Source organism: Canis lupus, chromosome 20 (assembly GCF_003254725.2).
Source record: "Canis lupus dingo isolate Sandy chromosome 20, ASM325472v2, whole genome shotgun sequence".
NCBI lineage: Eukaryota > Metazoa > Chordata > Mammalia > Carnivora > Canidae > Canis > Canis lupus.
Window position 1 is genome coordinate 49,989,088 of NC_064262.1, and position 14,919 is coordinate 50,004,006.

A 14,919-nucleotide genomic window follows, 5' to 3' on the forward strand; every position below is an offset into this window, starting at 1 on the left:
GAACATAACTTCATTCAATTTAAGAAGTTAGAAAAAAGACTGGTCAAATGTATTCCCCACTTTCACAAACATAAGAAAGAGGATAATAGGGGATCCCTGGGTGGCTCAGCGGTTTAGCGCCTGCCTTTGGCCCAGGGCGCGATCCTGGAGACCCGGGATCGAGTCCCACGTCGGGCTCCCGGTGCATGGAGCCTGCTTCTCCCTTTGCCTGTGTCTCTGCCTCTCTCTCTCTCTCGACTATCATAAAAAAAAAATTAAAAAAAAAAAAGAAAGAGGATAATAAACTTACAAATCAAGAAATAGTAGTGCTAAAAAAAAAGAAATAGTAGTGCTATTATTCGATTAAAGCCTATAGACATAAGTTCTAAACAATGACTAGAAAAATTGAAATCAGTTGCTTTTGGGGGATAGGAATTAGAATTAGGGAGGCAGAGTAAGAGATCACTTTTTAATTTAAAGATTTATTTTAATTTTGGGGAGGATGAACACTTTAAAAATTTTTTTTAATTTTAAAAATTTATTTGAGAGACAGAGAAAGAAAGTGGAGGGAGGGACAGGGGGAGAGTGAGAATCCCAAGCAGACTCCCCGCTGAGGTTGGAGTCTGACATAGGGCTCAATCTCAGGACCCTGAGATCATGGTCTGAGCCAAAATCACAATTTGGACACCCAACTGACACTCACCCAGGTGCTCCTGAGACCACTTTTTATTGCTAGAAGTGTTATGGTATTATGTGATTCTTGAATTAAAGAAATACATTACTTTGATAAAAATGTAAATTAAAAAAAATTTAAAGAGTGAATGGAAAGTAGATCTAGGAACTTTGACCCATCATGATATAGTAGGAAGAATATGGAGAGTCAGAGCTGAATTTAAGTCTTGCCTCTGCTGCTTATTTTTTTTTTTTTATTTATTTATGATAGTCACAGAGGGAGAGAGAGAGAGAGAGAGAGAGAGAGGCAGAGACACAGGCAGAGGGAGAAGCAGGCTCCATGCACCGGGAGCCCGATGTGGGATTCGATCCCGGGTCTCCAGGATCGCGCCCTGGGCCAAAGGCAGGCGCCAAACCGCTGCGCCACCCAGGGATCCCTCTGCTGCTTATTATTAATACAGTCTTGGGTGATTCATTTAGCCTTTAAGTCTGGTTTTTTTCCACTGTGAAATGGGGTATTGACTTGCTCAACTACTTAGGTGGGTACAAGGACAGGCTCCACCCTCCTGGGATAGATCAAGTGTCCACTCCCATCCCCTTTCCTAGCTCAGGTAATACCCCAGCCACAGATACTTGCAGAGTAACTCCAATTCTGTATTCCCTGGTTTCAATTCTTGATTGAAAGTGTTGTTTTGGTTTTGTATTTCTATAAACCATAAGAATTGGGGTATTTTCCATAGTCTCCAGGTCCCTGGTCATTAGTCAAACTTTGAGAATTTCAAGCAGAAAACAGGTAAATGTTATATTTGAGAGCATTAGGGACAAACTTCTCTACATCGACATTTGAAGATAAAATGTATTTCTTCATACTTGGAACACTGTAAACAGATAAACTACAAAAATAAAACCCTGGGGCAAAATTCTAAATCATGAGAATAATCAAGCTCTCATATTGTTGTAAAAACAACAATGTGCAGGGTATTTTTGTTAAAACGCCCTTACATGGATGTTTCTAAGAAATATCTCAGGGGAAGCTGGTTGGCTCAGTAGTTGACCATCTGCCTTTGGCTCAGGGCATGATCCTTTGACTCAGGGCATGATCCCAGGGTCCTGGGATGGAGCCCCACATCAGGCTCCCTGCTCAGTGGGGAATCTGTTTCTCCCTCTGCCCCTCCCCCTGCTCATTCTCTCTCTTGCTCTCTCTCTTTCAAATAAATAAAATCTTAAAAATAAAGAAATATCTTATTAGCTCTGTTTTCAAATGACTTGTATACTAACAAATGTTATTGTTTTTACTTTTCACTTCCTGAAAGCATATATTAAAATATCCCTTGTCAATAATGGATATTCAGATCCACTTTGTTACTTTTTCCATTTAACTATTATACATTCTGAGTCAGTATTGGCCCATGCATGCAAGTTCAGGAATTACTTCTTAGGGAAATTTGATTTTTACCCTTATGCTTTTAAAATTTTGTTACTAAAAAATATAAATAAATAAAAATAAAATAAATAAAATAAATAAAATTTTGTTACTAACCTGAAACTTTTTATCCACTCATAATACCAAATACTTAAATCATGTTTGTGTCAGTACCTCTTGCCAGAAGCCACCAGGACATACCTGTAGTCATGGAGAGCAGCGTACCCACTTGTAATCAGCAGGACTGCAAAGGACTGTGGGTGTATCATGAGAGTCTCCAGAAGTACTTCTAGAATTTGCACCATAGTTTAGAACACCAAACTGTGTTTAGTGATCTGTATGATAGTCAGTGAAGGAACATGTTGCTCTCTATTGGATACTGTGAGGAGGTAAATGTAACTGTGATTGCTAATCATAATTGTTTGGAATGTTTGGTCATTTACCTGTAATGCTTTCCTTGTTTTAAATAAAGTCAGATATACAACCCCAGCCCATCAACTGAAGCCAAATACTCTTTCCTTATTACTGAATGCTTTCCTCTATAATAGTTCATCCCTGCTCCTTGCTTTGAAGTTCTCTGGATTCTTTAGAATAGAGATTGCCCACTTCATGAAGTGTGAAATAAAATGAGCTTAGATCAACTGGATTATTCTTGTTCATTATATTAACTTATTTAATGAGTCAACTGAGGCCTGCATCTTTCAATACAAAATGACAAAGACAGGACCACTTTTCAAAGTAGGTCTTTCTTGCTGAGGAACTGTGTTTTCATGTTAACTTTTGAGTGTCCCTCTCTACCAGGCAATCTAGCCTCAAAACATACATAATAAGCACAAAATGAATCAAGGCCCGATAGGCTCTGGAGATAGAGACATTAAAAAGTTCTTACAGTCCTGGTGGCTTTTAATTTTATGGGGAAAGAGACACCTTTAACAAATGATAAGCCTTGGGTTTTTTGTTTGTTTTGTTTTTAAGATTTTATCCATTTATTTGACAGAGTGCTCACAAGCAGGGGGGTCAGCTGACAGAGGAGAGGGAGAAGCAGGCTCCACGGGGAGCAGAGAGCCCAATGCAGGGCTCCATCCCAGGACACCAGGATCATGACCTGAGCCGAAGGCAGATGTTCAACCAGCTGAGCCTCCCAGGTGCCCCAAGGCTTGGTTTATAAGCCAGAAATAAGAGCTTTGAAGGTAAGTTCACAATGGTATATAAGATAATGGGACCCAAGGGTGTGTTGTCCATCTTCCCTAGAAGGGTAGTGGCCTCAATGATTAAGGATGTCACCATGAAGCATTTCTATTTCCACCACCTCTTACATCTTAAGGTAACGCTGTCTCAGGAATTGCTCAGGTTTGAATGTAAACAGTAGGCATGATACAGACAGTCCTGCCTTTGTAGGTATAGTGATTTTTCAAAAAACTAAGAACAGAATAACCATATAATGCAGCAATTTAATTTCTGGATGTATACCCAAAACAGTTAAAAGCAGAGTCTCAAAGAGATATAAACCTATGTTCACAACAAATAATGGTGGATGTGAACCCAATGTACATCAAATGATGAATGGATAAGCAAAGGGGAGTGCATACATACATGTATGTTATGTTATTCAACCTTAAAAAAGGAAATTCTGACCCATGCTACATGTTCAAAAATTGTGGTGCTAATAGGCTGTATTGGTCAATATATTGAAAACCATTGAGTTGTACACATTAAAGAAATCTGTTGTATAGCATGTATATCTCAATAAAGTAAAATAATTAAATACCTCAATTAAATATGTGCTCTGAGTTTTGAACTAATGTGTTTAGTAGAGTACGAGTTTTCAAGTACGACATACATTACCTAACATTTTATTTTTTCTAACATTGGTGAAAGTAGGAATTCAGTTGCCCTAGGGATATCATAAAGTTTACATTTTTAAATATTTAGGCACACACTCAAGAGCTGGATTTCCTTCTAGTGTAAAATGGACACCTGAGAGGTGTTTTTTTTTTTAAAGATTTTATTTATTTTATTCATAAGAGACACAGAAAGAGGCAGAGATATAAGCATGGGGAGAAGCAGGCTCCCTGGGGGTGCCTGATGAGGACTCGATCCCAGGATCCTGGGATCAAGACTTGAGTCAAAGGGGGACGCTGTACCACTGAGCCACCCAGGTGCTCCAGCACCTAAGAGTTTTAACGAACATACCTCACAGCTAATGGTTGGGGGAGAAGGGTCCCTGAGCTGAGGCTCAGGCTTCAGCATTCAAACTTCCACAACAACCAAGTGCTTGGGAGAACGTGGAAGTCTTTAGCTGAAGTACCACTGCCTGCAGGTGGAGAAAGGATGGGTGGAGCCTCAACGCTGATGACAGTTAAAGATCAATATGGAGCCAATCTTTATTGTATACGGTGAGGTAAAATTTTTGTTAAGATTTTATTTATTTCAGAGAGACAGAGCACCAGCAGTGGGGAGGAGGAGAGGGAGAGAGGGAGAAGCAGATTCCTCGCTGAGCAGGGAGCCCAAAGCGGGGCTGGATCCCACCAACTGAGCCACCCAGGCACCACGGGAGGAGGTAAATTTTAAGTGTGTCTGTAAACAAGAATCATAGCTCCCTGAGTGGCTTCGCAGACTCGTGCCAACCCCTGAACACCCCCTGGCCCCTGCTGCCCTAGCCTGGTCAGGTGCCCCTCTTGCTCTGAACAAGAGCATCCCTCCACTGGAACCGACTCTGGATCTCCCTGCGCACACTTGTGTCCCCACATCTAGAAGGAGCTGCAGGAAGACGCCACTGTTCCTTTATGGCCTGGACCAAATTTTGTCTAAATATTGGCCCAAACGTCCAAGGAACCGACACCCGCAGAGACGGGTTCTACTAAGCAATCGGACCTCCTGTTGTCACTCAGGAGCAGAGGGGCGGGTCCCTTGCGAGCTGTCCAATCAGGGGCAGCCGCAGGGGCTGGTGGGCGTGGCGACGCTCGGCAGCCGTGTGGACGCCGGTGGCCTTGCGATCGCATCTCACCTGCGCGTAACGGTCTCTGGTGGTTCTGCTGGAGCATCAGTCGCGCAGATTGATGCACCTGCTGCCGGCACCATAGGGACGACGCCCGCGGACTGAGAAGCCGGGAAGCGGTGAGTGTGCGGGGCCGGGGGTGCCAGGACGGGCGGAGGGGCTGGCGACGCGCGGTGGCGGGACCCGACCCTCCTCGGGAGCTTCCGAGTACCCGGGGACGCCGCTCTGACCTCAGTCCCCTCCGGCGCGCCGCGTGCGGGCTGGGCCGGCAGCTGGGACCCCGGCGTCCTGTCTGGTCCCTGCGCGCGGCCGCGTCTCCCCGATGGTGCGGTGACCACGGGGAGGGTCGTCAGGGGACAGTCGTGACTCGGTCTCCCGGGTTCGTGCGCAGGAGGTGCTGTGGTCTGTGGGGTCCCCAGTCTCTCCATTCTCCTGGGGGCGCCCCTTTTCTCCTGAGTGTTCTAGATGTTCGGGAAGCAGAGTCTCAAATCCACGATCCTGTGTCCCAGCCCGTCCTTTCCTGGGACTGGCAATAAATGCTTGTTTCCAGATCCCGCCCCGCCTCCCCAGACGCAGATTCCCCTCTCGGATTTACAGCATCAGCGATGATTTGTCCTCCATGGTGCATTTCAAACAGACACAGTGTTGTAATTGTGTATCATTTATCCACAGTCAATGGATGGCTCGTTTTAAAAGGCTTATTTTTTATTCGTGGATATTTTACATGAGAAGAAGCAGAGAATAACCACCTGGAACAAGGTTGTGTGAAATCATTGTGCCCCTCTCCCCAGGATCTTTCCTGGGCACAGACATCCTGTGGAACTTTGAACATCCTTTGGAGCTTTCCTGAGTGATCTGTCCTGAGATCACTTGTGCCTTCGTGGGTTTGTCACGTTGAAAACATGTATTCCCTCTTTTAAAGTCAGTTTTGCAATAAATGTAAAATGTATTTAATCCATAGGTCTTGAAAAACAGTGTATTTCCAAAGCGGCAAGAAAGAGGAGAATTCTGGGGCAAAAAAAAAAAAAAAAAGTGTTACATTGCATATGCTAAAGTTTTTTGTTTCCCTTTTTCTTCCCCTGGCAGGATGTTTCTGAGATCTGTTCCTTACTTTTGGGTGATGTAAAATGAAATTCCAGAGCTTAGACTTGCCACACCAGAGTGTTCAAGTGTGATTGTTTATAAAACAGTTTCCTGGCATACAAATAATAATTAACATCATTTTCTGAAAACAAGAGATACTTGTGTTTTCTTGTTAAAAAATACAGTTGTCTTCCTTCCTTTTACATAATCGCTGGGATTGATTTTTTTTTTTTAAGATTTTACTTATTTATTTATTTATTTGAGAGAGAGAGAGAGAAGGGGAGGAGCAAAGGGTGAGGGACAAGCAGGCCCCCGCTAAATGCAGAGCCAGATTGGGGGGGGTGCTCAATCTCATGACCTGAGATCATGACCCTAGACATAATCAAGAGTCAGCAGCTCAACTGAGGAGCCACATAGGCCCCCCAGGTTTGAGGGATTTTGTTGGATTGTTCATACACGGAGTTTGTGTTACTTAAAATATCAGTGGTGGTGTAGAGCAACTCTAGTGGGGTCAGAGGTATGCACTCAGTATCTCTAAAGGCCCCCATTTGGAGACTGCGAAGTACTTCAAGGCCAAGTTCTTTCTGTGGGACTTCCCCTACAGGTATCTTACCTACTCACACACACACCTGAGAAGGAGCCCTTTACACTGAAAGTACAGAGCCCTGGAAAGCTGGGGATGGAAGGGCTCTAAACATACATTGGAATTTTGTATCCACAGTGTAGGTGTATTCAGACTGTAAACTGTTTACATTGAGAAAGTCTGGGAAAGTCAAGTTCTGTGTCCTGGATTAGGGTCAGTGACTGGCGGGGGGGGGGGGGGGGGGGGTTGGGTTGGGTTTTTTGGTTACCTTGAATTGAATCCTGCTGAGAATTTCCTCACGCATTAGACCGGGAGCCTGAGGGAGGGAGGGAGCAGATCCATCATGCTCCAGGGAGGGGAGGGTGTGTGGGGATCCCAGAGGTCATTCCTGTGACTGCTCAGGTCCCTACCCTCCTTCACCAGGGACTGAGCCACTCCAGGACTTCAGTCTCCACCAGGAGAGTCTAGAATGTGGAACCTTCTGAATGTGGCTTTTCTTCTGTCCTGGGTTCCGGAAGCAGGCTGCTCATCTGTGCTGCGTCCAGGGTTTCTTTCCTTTGAATTCTTTATTGATTGATGAGGGCAGCCCTTTGGCTCTGGTTCCCCCCAGTACTTGGGTTCCTAAACTGTAAGTTGATTGACGATAAGGTGTGAGGAAAGCTAGAAAATTCTGGAAACCGAGTAGAATCAGTGATATGTTGGGTGAACTTCAAGATGTAAAATGAACATGGTTAAGCTCTCAGGTCATTTTTCATTTTGGATCAGTTTTTGTTTGTATGTGTCCCTAGAGAACATTGACATTCAACAGGCTAGAGCAATGGAATTCCTATTTTTTTTAATTAAGATTTTTAAATTTATTTATTCATGAGAGAGAGGAAGAGGCAGAGACATAGGCAGAGGGAGAAGCAGGCTCCATTCAGGGAGCCTGATGCGGGACTCGATCCTGAGACTCCAGGATCAGGCCCTGAGCCAAAGACAGGCACTTAACTGCTGAGCCACCCAGGTGTCCCTGGAATTCCTATTTTAATTGATGGGAGGAAAATGGCCCAAAGCTTCTGTAAATCTTTTAAAATCCAATGCATTGAAGGAGCTACACTCAAACTCCTAAAAGCATTAGAAAATGCTACTTATTCCTGGAAATATCCTAAGTGTGGGTTAGGCAAAGGACAAACTGTTGATGGGAGATTGTCAAGCACGACGGTCAAGAAAGAATTCTTGGGACGTTTTATAACAAAAAGGCACAGGGACAGGACCCATGGGCAGAGTGCTGCATTTGATTGTGAGGAATGACTGATCATATAGGGTTTTCTATCCTATGGAGGTGAAGGTGATATTAGGGCTTCAGGTAATTGAGTCTATAGGTTCCTGGTAGCCTATCATTAAGATTGTGTTTTTCTGGTAAATCATTAAGATAATTACAAACTAGACTGGTGTTTTGGGTCCTACTTGACTGCGATCTTTATCAGCTGACCATTTATTTTTCCCCTGCCTTTGTTCTTAGGCAGTTTTAGTGCCTGAGGAATGTGATATGTATATCTCGCCTTAAGGGGGGTGGTTTCGGGGTGTCAGCTCATGTTTTGCCCTCAGCTTACCTTTAACTTTCTCATCAGTGATGCTATAACTGAACTAATGGGAATTTGCTCCTTGGTGAGTTACAGTAGAGACTGCGCCAGGGGGAGTTATCACACAAGGGAAACTATTTGTGGTAAATAAGGAGATCACAGGGAATAATTTCCAAAGCCTTGACTACTGGAGCAGGGGTGAGTGGGTTCCTTTTTTTAGCATTAGGATGTATATCCAGAAAGGGTAATTCTTTCCTCATATGGAGAGGTGGGAATAAGGTTTCGGATGCGTCTCTCTCTCTCTCTCTCTCTCTCTCTCTCTCTCTTTTTAAAAGATTTATTTATTTGTTTTAGAGACGGGGGCACGAATGCAAGGAGAGAATCCTCCAGCAGATTCCCCACTGAGCCCAATGCAGGACTCCATCTCAGGACCCTGAGATCATCACTGAAGCTTAAACCAAGAGTCCACTGCTTAACCAACCGAGCCACCCAGGTGCCTGAAGGCTGCACATGTGTCCTAAGGAAACACGATTGTACATACAGTGTACGGTAATGAGGTTTGTGCTCCTTCTGGGTGGTTTCTTAATTTTTTTTTTTTTTTAAATAGGCTCCACACCCAGCATGGAGCCCAAAGCAGGGCTTGAACTTAGGCCTGAAATCAAGACCTGAGCTGAACATAAGAGTTGGTCGCTTAAGGGACTGAGCCACCCAGGTGCCCCTTGGGTGGAGATTTTAACATTATAATGAAGTAGAGGTAATTGTTGGACACTCCATGGTCCAGCTGCCCAGGTGTCAATCGCAAATTCTGTAGGCCCCTGGAGCTCTTCCTCTTGTTTGCCTTAAAAGATAAAGTTAACCTTCCTCTGAGGAAGGCAGTGGGGTTCAGAGGGGGTCTTGCTGGTGACCCTTTTACCCTCATTAATGCTATGGGGCACAGTTTGAATCCTGTGAAAACAACTCAGAAATGTGCATGAGGTCAGTCTACTTTTGAAACAGCACTGGTTTTACCATTGATTTATTGCCTCCAACTCAGGCTATTTCCTGGCCGGGTAGAGACTGTTAGTTTTTGCATTCCTTCTCTTGCCTTAAAACCCTTAACTGCTGAAGTCTTTGGATTTCTTTGTTGTAACACCTCCTAGAAGTTCAGCCAGAGGTGTCCTAGGGCAAGTACGGCTGGTAAAGCATAGATCACAGAGGATAGTGAGGGGCCTAAGATCATTTGTTTCATGTCATTAAAACTGTGTCTTCTCTTTCTTTTGCTGGAGACTCATAGCTGTCTGCTTACAATGCCATGTGTTCTTTTACTTGGGGATTTGAAAATGTTTTTTTGTATGGTGTACACTTTTGTAAATGTTAGTGTTGAAAGAAATTCAATCTTAGAATAGTTTCCAGTGTACAAGTGTTATAGGTAAAGAAAAAGGAAATAGTAAATTATGGTATATATAAACTTCTCTATTTTAAATAAATCTGTTAGGTAGGAAAGTCTAAGCTAAGAAACTTGCTGGCCACATATCCTAGTCCCCTCCTGCATGGTTATCCCAGCCCCCCTCAAACACAGTGTTGATCGTTTCTTGAAACTTCTGTTATGATTTTCTTATATAAAAACCATTGCAAAGGCATTTTTTTCTTATCTGTGTTTATCCTTGTAATGAGCAGTTGGACTCACATTTTTGGCTGTTTGCTCACAGTTTAAGCCTGCCCTCTGCCTCTGAACTGTGCCCCCAGCCTGGAAGGCTGATAAGAAAGTCTGCAAGCTCCTTCCTCTGGCACTGACTTCAGATTCAAACACAAACCCCTGCCTGTGTGCAGAATTTCTGCTTCAGCCTAACCCCCCAACCACAGCGAAAGCCCAACCAGATGGCTCCCTCTCCTTGCTTTCTGAAGCCATTTCAGAGCTGTTTGAGAGGCTCACCCTTCCTTCCCCCAGAGATCTATTATGTTGGTCCTAAGCTTTCCCCTACTCTGTCAGAGTGTGTTTGTCTGTGTGCATATGTGCCACATGGGTGTCATTCTTAACGTGGGAACCATATATCCATCTGCAGGTGGCCATAATAATTGGCTCCATGAGCAGCATGTCTAGATGTGATCACCACCTGTAGGTCTACTTCTCTTGCTCTGATTTGCTCACCTGCTCTGATGCCTGATGGCAGCATGTAGTAGGGGGCTACTGGTGTGACCTTTGCTGCCCCGTGTCACACTGGTGACCCTCCCAAGCCTCAGTTCTGTGTTCAGCCTCCAGAGTTGGCACTTAGAATTCCTAGGCATGTGGGAGTAGGAGTGTGATGAGGGTAGGACTGGAGCTCTTCTCAGAGTGGTCCTGGGTTGATGTCTTTGCTGGTTTTCTCTGACACACCTGGGGGTGAGGACTATACCCTGTGCAAGAGAGGGGTCCATCAGGTGGTCACTCCTGAGAGAGCAGCCATTTAATCAGAGAAAGAGAAGAGAGAGTGAGAGGCAGCTAGCAGGTGGTGGGCTGAGTCCAGACCCCTGGCCCCAGAGGGCTCACCAGGACCCTTAGGTCCCTCTGTTGCTACCCCTGCCTCTACTACAGCAAAGAGCCTCAGCCTCCAGTTTAGGGGATGACATTCATGGTCCCCCTGTGGCACAGCAAAGGAATTAGTTCAAATGTGACTTAAGTCCAGGATCCTTGAACCCTATGGAGCAATCAGTTGTCATGGGGGAAGCTCCTAACCCTGATGGCGCTGTTTTGAGACCCTGAAGGAAAGAAATGTATCAATACTGGGTTAGAGAGGACACCTCCTCCCCTGAAGTACATCCAGTGATGGAAAAAACCAAGACTGAGAAGGAAGCAAAAGAAAAAGTATTGAAACCAAGGTCTAAAATTTGACCAATTGGAAACCCAACATAGAGTAAAAGAATTTATACAAAGAAAAGGATAAAAGTACACTGCCTGGCCTTTGTGGTTCTACAATATAGGTTCTACAATATAGGTTCTGAGTTAATCTTGCCATCCACTGTAATGTATTAATTTAGGAATCTTCATGCCAATAATCAATACTAGCGTTCAACTTGGAGTTATACCTGGGGACCCCCACTAAGTTTTAGCAAGATACCTCGATCATCTTTGGGGAGTTACTCAATATAAAACAGGAGGCAAAGGGGTATGACTTGCCCTAATCATCAGAAAACTATTGTCTGGCCTAAATTCCCCATGGTCATAATACACTGTCCTGAAATATCCTACACCACACAAAGAAGTTCTGAACCAATGAATCGTGAATTAAAATTTTAAATGAAATCTTTGGCACTTCCAAAATTTCTTGAAAATACCCCAACCTTCCCCAGCACCCCCCCCCCCCCGCTAAATTACTATAATCAGACCCAGTTAAATGAAACCTGGCTTTCCACGATTGAAAACTATTGTACCATACCTATTAGGAAGAAGTGATTATCACCAGAGCTTCTCCTTTTAACAGCCAAGGTCAGCCTGTTCTTAAACCTGGAAAGAATGGATGACACCTCAGAGTGGATTGCCACAATTATGAGGTTGTGGTCACACCAAACAAGCCCCTCTTCCCAGTCCCCAAGATTACTGGAATTACTGACAACCCAGTCGGCACCTGGTAAATATCCTGCCATCATAGATTTGGTGGGGTCTGTTCTGTTCAGTGCCTGTCTCCACAGCCTCATAGCACAGTTGCCTTCACCTTGGGGGACACGATTCACCTTTACTGGGTACCCCCAGGAGCCTTGACACTACTGCGCAGCACTAGGTACTGGGCTTTCCTGAAAGTAGAGGTTCTCCCAGGCCCTGAGCATGTGACCTTCCATCTGGTTACACATTATACTTTGGGTCCTGGAAATAGCAGCCCATGAGCTCAGCACAACTACTGGGACCTCCTTGAGACATAGTGGAACCACACCTGAGTCCTCTGGCACATCCCACTGCAGGAAGGGGTGGCCTCCCCTCTCCTCAGTGCCATACTGGGCGCCATTGCTCTGGAAGAGGTCACCCCTCTCACATCTCTCCCTTGGCTCCTTGGGGATCTCCTTGGCTGAGTGAACTACAGTAGAGAGGTTGGTTTGTTTTTTTAAAATCTTTTTGGATGACATCACTACATTCATATGTGATGGAGCTCAGTGAGATTTGCTGCTTTTTATCACTTAACTGGGACATCCTTGATAAAACGTGGGACCCAAACATAACCAAGACATCTCAAACTAACAAACATCAGTCAGTGATATTATTTTAAAACTTTTTTTTTTTTATTTTTTTATTTTAAAACTTTTTGATAAATTAGAAAGATAGTAGGAAAAATGAACAATTAAGCTGCAACTTACACAATTTTTAAATAAGAATCAGAGAAGCTCCCATCTGAGATTCTGTTCCCTTGATGATAATTGTCATGGAAACAGAATATTGCATTACAAAAATTGCTTCCAGTTCTATTAATTGCGTTAAAAATAGCAAAATTGGACAGCCTGGGTGGCTCAGCAGTTGAGCATCTGCCTTTGGCTCAGGGCATGATCCCAGGATCTGGGATCGAGTTCCACGTTGGGCTCCCTGCAGAGAGCCTGCTTCTCCCTCTGCCTATGTTTTCTGCTTCTCTCTCTCTCTGTGTCTCTCATGAATAAATAAATAAAATATTTTTTTAAAAATAGCAAAATAATATACTTCTATTTTTGTGACAGCTTCTCTTTTCCTAGCTTTATTATGACATAATTGGCAAATAAAATTTGCACCTATTTAATGTGATGATACATACGTTATGAAATGATTACCTCAATCAAGCTAATTAACACATCTATACTTAAATAAAGCGAGAAAACCGAAATAGTGGTTGGAGATATAGACCCAAGGAAATGAAGTCAAATGGCACCAGAGTCAACCCAAAGAAGACTTCATAAACACATTATAATCAAATCATCAAAAATCAAAGACAGAGTTTTGAAAGTAGCAAGAAGAAAGTGACACATCACATACAAAGGAATCCCAGCTAGATTATCAATGGATTACTCAGCAGAAACCTTACTTACAAGCCAGAACAGAATTGGATGCTATATTCAAAGTGCTGAAAGAAAAACACAGTCAACCAAGAATGCTTTTTCTAATAAAGCTGTCCTTTAGAAATGAAGGAAAAATAAAGACTTTCCCAGACAAACAATTATTGAGGGAGTTTAATCACCAGTAGACCTGACATAGGAGGATTTTATTAAATCTTAAAAAAAAAAATAAAAAAAAAGAGTAAGGGCAGCCAGGGTGGCTCATCAGTTTAGCACTGCCTTCGGCCCAGGGTGTGGTCCTGGAGACCTAGGATCAAGTCCCATGTCAGGCTCCCTGCATGGAATGGAGCTTGCTTCTCCCTCTGCCTGTGTCTCTGCCTCTCTCTCTCTCTCTCTCCTTGTGTCTCTCATGAGTAAATAAATAAAATCTTTAAACACAAAAAAAGGAAGTTCTTCAAGGATAAATGAATGGATGCTAATTAGCAACATGAAAAAAATGTGGAAGTATGAAACTGGTCAAACCAACTTTTTGTTTAAAGATTTGATTTTTTAGAAAGATCTATTTATTGCTACCTTAGCATTTGTTTCATTTCCATTTGCATAGAATATCTTTTTCCATGCTTTCACTTTAAATTTTTATGTGGCTTAAGGTCTAAAGTAAATCTCTTGCAGGCAGCATATAGATGGGGCTTTTTTTTTTAAGATTTATTTATTTTTATTTATTTATGGTAGACGGGGAGAGAGAGAGAGAGAGAGAGAGGCAGGCAGGCAGGCAGAGACACAGGAGGAGGGAGAAGCAGGCTCCATGTCGGGAGCCCAACATGGGACTCGATCCCGGGACTCCAGGATCGCACCCTGGGCCAAAGGCAGGTGCTAAACCTCTGAGGCACCTGGGGATCCCCGGGGCTTTTTTTTTTTTTAATTCATTCAACCAACCTGTGTTTTTTTATTGGAACATTTAGTTCATTTATATTTAGAGTAATTGTTGTTTTATTCATTAATGAGAAACAGAGAGAGAGAAGTAGAGGGAAAGGGAGAAGCAGGCTTCCCACTGAGCAGGGAGGCCAATATTGGACTTGATCTCAGGACCCTGGGATCATGACCTGAGCCAAAGGCAGACACTTAACCAACGCAACCACCCAAGGACCCTTAGAGTAATTGTTGATGGGTACATACCTATTACCATTTCATTTATTGTTTTCTGGTTGTTTTTATAGTTCTTATCTGTTCCTTTATTCTCTTGCTTTTTTCCTTTGTAATTTGATAACTCCTTTACTGTTATTCTTGGATTCCTTTCTCCTAATTTTTTGTATATCTATTATAGGTTTTGTTTTGTGGTTACCATGAGAGTTATATATAACACCCTGGGTATATAGAAGTCTATTTTTGATGTTAACTTAAATTCAAGCCCATTCTAAAGGCACTATGTTCCCCCTCCCTTTATGTTTTATGTATTTGATGTCACATTTTACATCTTTTTATTTTGTGTATCCTTTAAATAATTATTGTAGATACATTTGATATTAATACTTTTGTTTCTTATCCTTCATATTAGTGAAGGATATTAGTGAACCATTAAGTGGTTAATCCACTATCTTTATGTTTGCTTTTACCAGTTAGATTTTTTCTTTTGTAATTTTTTAAGTGTAAGTGG

The 14,919-nt window shown here is 43.1% G+C and overlaps 1 protein-coding gene across 16 annotated transcripts in view; it reads right to left on the reverse strand.

Moving 5' to 3' along the window:
• The window catches only part of LOC112666555 (uncharacterized), a 36,236-nt gene that overhangs the window by 12,487 nt on the left and 8,830 nt on the right, over positions 1-14,919 (reverse strand). For 3 of the 16 annotated variants that reach the window (XM_049098467.1, XM_049098465.1, XM_049098461.1), the window contains exons 2-4: positions 11,693-11,760; positions 10,429-10,673; positions 5,082-6,080 (exon numbers count right to left, since the gene is read on the reverse strand). In XM_049098467.1, the coding sequence (XP_048954424.1) occupies positions 5,082-5,500 (419 nt within the window). In that variant the 5' untranslated portion in view covers positions 5,501-6,080; positions 10,429-10,673; positions 11,693-11,760. Of the gene's footprint in view, positions 1-5,081; positions 6,081-7,006; positions 7,409-10,428; positions 10,708-11,692; positions 11,761-14,919 lie in introns of those variants that run through there. The other 13 variants (XM_049098471.1, XM_049098468.1, XM_049098463.1 and 10 more) reach the window with 8 other exon arrangements.